At 41.0% G+C, this 3473-nt stretch overlaps 1 protein-coding gene across 2 annotated transcripts in view; it reads left to right on the top strand.

Annotated features, from left to right (window-relative positions):
• Positions 1–1094, top strand: part of fblim1 (filamin binding LIM protein 1) — a 6924-nt gene extending 5830 nt beyond the window's left edge. For both annotated transcript variants that reach the window (XM_068216369.2, NM_001077303.1), the window contains 1 exon segment: positions 582–1094. In XM_068216369.2, coding sequence (XP_068072470.1) covers positions 582–675 — 94 coding nt within the window. In that variant the 3' untranslated portion in view covers positions 676–1094.
• Positions 1095–3473: the final 2379 nt, after the last annotated feature.

The following is a 3473-nucleotide window of genomic DNA, read 5'->3' as shown; positions in this document are numbered from 1 at the left end:
CGGCAGATGTTTCCTCCTTGGCAAGGTTTGTTTGAGCGCGGGTCATCCATGGCTGGTTATTATATGCAGATAGTATCTCCATGTAATGTCTCGGCTTTGTATTTTAAAAAAACATGGCGGTTCCTTTGTTTACGTTCTGTGTAGCTCCACGAGCTCGTGACGTATCTCTGTAACCAATCAGCGTTCAGCTGCGCGCGTAGCTCCACCTTTTGGTGGGTTAGGGTACGGTACGGCCATAATAGCGTACTAAACGGAACCGTACCACTCAGTGGAAACGGGCCACAACTGTGGTGTTTTGGTGACTGTCGCTTTAAATGCAAATGAGATTTGAGAAGAGGCGGAGCATTTTGATCAAGTCTGATTATAACAAACACCATTCATCCATGTTGAGCATTAGAGGCTGGAGACAGTCACACACTGCTGGGGTGAACCCCTGACACACGTCAGCTCTGCATCACAGCTGCCCTTCAGAGGAGTGCTGTCAATCTACTGGTGAAGTTTGGCATGTTGTTGAACCCTGATGATCTGACAGATATAATGAACAGCACACACTGCTCCTCTTCCTCCTCTTTCTCCTGCAGGTGTGTGCGGTTCTGCTGTCCCCGGAGCCGGATGAGCGAGGCTGCCACCCGCTGGACGGACAGATGCTCTGCAGGACCTGCCACAGCGCCCTGATCCACTGAACACACTGCACTGAGAGAACACACACACACACACACACACACACACACACACACTCACAGCACATGGCAGACACTATTACTCTTCATGTGTGTCTCAGACCGGTCTGCTGTTTACAGGGTTTTCTTGTTCCTCTGTTCAATCATTCATTCTCTTTCAGCTGAGTCTCTTTATTAATCAGGGGTCACCACAATGGAATGAACCGCCAACTATTCCAGCATATGTTTTACACAGCGGATACCCTTCCAGCTGCAACCCATCACTGGGAAACACCCATACACACTCATTCACACACACTACGGCTAATTCAGCTGATCAGTTCCCCTGCACCACATGTCTTTTTGGGCCCACGCCAACACGGGGAGAAAGCACAATATTATATTGCCGTATTTAAATAAAGATATAAACGCTGAGCAACAGTGTCTCTTACTGAACTAGAGCTCATTTTCAGTCCTCACACACACATCTATCCATCTGAAATTTCACATATATTCTGAGATCTACTTTCAACCCCAGAATGGATGTTTTAAGAATCCCTGAATTAAAACAAGGATGATGTGAAAGAGCTGAACTCTGTCAGAGATACGCCTCTCGCACACCGGACGAGCTGCTGCACGTGTTCAGACTATTCCACTGTCACATGTCACATGTGTGTTTACCTTCATCATTCATTCATTTTCTTGTCGGCTTAGTCCCTTTATTAATCCGGGGTCGCCACAGCGGAATGAACCGCCAACTTATCCAGCAGATTTTTATGCTTCCAGCCGCAACCCATCTCTGGGAAACACCTACAAAATATTGAAGCCAATTAGTTGTTTAAATTAGTATTAGTTTTAAATGTGTTAGTTTTAAATGTATGCTGACAAAACACATACACACTATTTTAATCCAAATGTTCAAAATATATTTCACCAACTCAAGTTTATTTTGACAGGAATTTACTTTCCTAAAGCTGCACATTACTGCAAACGCTGAGAGGATTAGCTACCATCGCTTCACTAGTTACTAATAACTTTAATGAACTAGCGACTGATAGCTTTCAACAGTTCACGTTATTATACAGCGGATGTCAGAATTATTCACATCCTCTTAGATTTTCTTTTCTTTTTCAAATATTTCCCAGATGATGTTGAACAGGTTGAGGAAATGTTCACAGTGTGTCTGATAATGTCTGTTCTTCTGGAGAAAGTCTGATTTGTTTTATTTGGGCTAGAATAAAAGCAGTTTTTAATTGTTTAAACAGCATTTTAAGCTCAATATTATCCTTTAAGCTATTTTTGTTGTCGATAGTCTCCAGAATAAACCATCATTATACAATGACTTGCCTAATTACCCTAACCTGCCTAGTTACCCTAATTACCCTAGTGACGCCTTACATGTCACTTTAAGCTGAACACTAGTGTCTTGAAGAATATCTAGTCTAATATTATTCACTGTCATCATGACAAAGAGGAAATAAACCAGTTATTAGAGATGAGTTATTAACACTGTTATGATTAGAGATGTGTTGGTGAAATCTGCTCTCCGTTAAACAAGTTAGGGAACAAAGTAAACAGGGGGGTGAATAATTCTGAGTTCAGCTGTGTACAGTGCTCAGTATATACGAGCGCACCGCATTTTGAAAATGAATATTGTCCTCCATTTCTCAGTGATTATGACTAAAATATACTGGTGTGTCTGAACAGAATAGATTGATTAAACAGATATATTTATTACAATAATATTTTAGTCACAGAACATCTTTTGAAATGCAGATAATACATTTAAATATTGCACATTTACAAACTACAACATTCCAGCAAATCTCTCTCTCTCTCTCTCTCTCTCTCTCTCTATATATATATATATATATAAACGTTCTGTTTCTCTTGATTTTTGCTATTTCTGATAATGTAATTTCATTTTGAACCATTAATGTAAGTTATTTAATTAGATGAGCTCCAGATTTGGCCTCAGTACTGAGCAATGTAATGAATATGCTCAGATATAATATTGTAGATCTCCCTGTAGACAGTATTAATGTAAAACAGAGTACTCGTATATGCTGAGCACTGTGTGAAGTGTGTTTGTGTGTGAGGTGTGTGTTGTGCTGGACGTCCTCTTCCCCAACCCTAACCTTGAGCTGATCACATACAATGTGTTTAAGGTCATATCTGGCCGAGACAGCAGAGATGGTGATCATCGGTACACTGCAGAAACACTTTACTTTGATTTTTCATCTTATTTCTGGCCCAAATATCCACAAACCCTTAAATCCAGAAGCATTTTCTAGACAAACTAAACATATTGTGCTGTTTTTAGAAGTAATCTGCCAAAATGAAGAGAGTTTTCCTTAAATGAAGCGAAATAATCTGCCAGTGTGGTGAGCAGAATCACACGCTGAAAGGAAAAACAAGATTATTTTGCTTGATTTAAGGAAAAACTCTTAATTTTGGCGTATTGCTTCTTGAAACAGCTCAATATGTTTTGTTTGTCTATAAAATGCTTCTGGATTTGAGTATCTGGAGATATTTGGACTAGAAACAAGATGTAAATCTAAGTAAAAGCATTTCAGCAGTAGTGTCAGACTCCTCTAAGCAACACTAGTTTTAGCATTAGCTGGATGTGAAGACTCTGAGTACACTGTTATGAACTCTTCTCCTAAATGAGAGTTATTATGAGTTATTCGTCAAAGGCTGCTGCTGCACAGACATCTGCTGAGGTGTCGCAGAGTGGCGGGGCCGCGCAGGGTTGCAGTGCGCGCCCCCTGAGGGTTCCATTGCGCGTTCCCTCACGCGCCCGCGCACGGCCGC

Source organism: Danio rerio, chromosome 22 (genome assembly GCF_049306965.1).
Source record: "Danio rerio strain Tuebingen ecotype United States chromosome 22, GRCz12tu, whole genome shotgun sequence".
In the NCBI taxonomy this organism is placed as follows: domain Eukaryota; kingdom Metazoa; phylum Chordata; class Actinopteri; order Cypriniformes; family Danionidae; genus Danio; species Danio rerio.
Note: the sequence above shows the minus strand (reverse complement) of the source record. Positions and strands in the feature narration are given on the sequence as shown.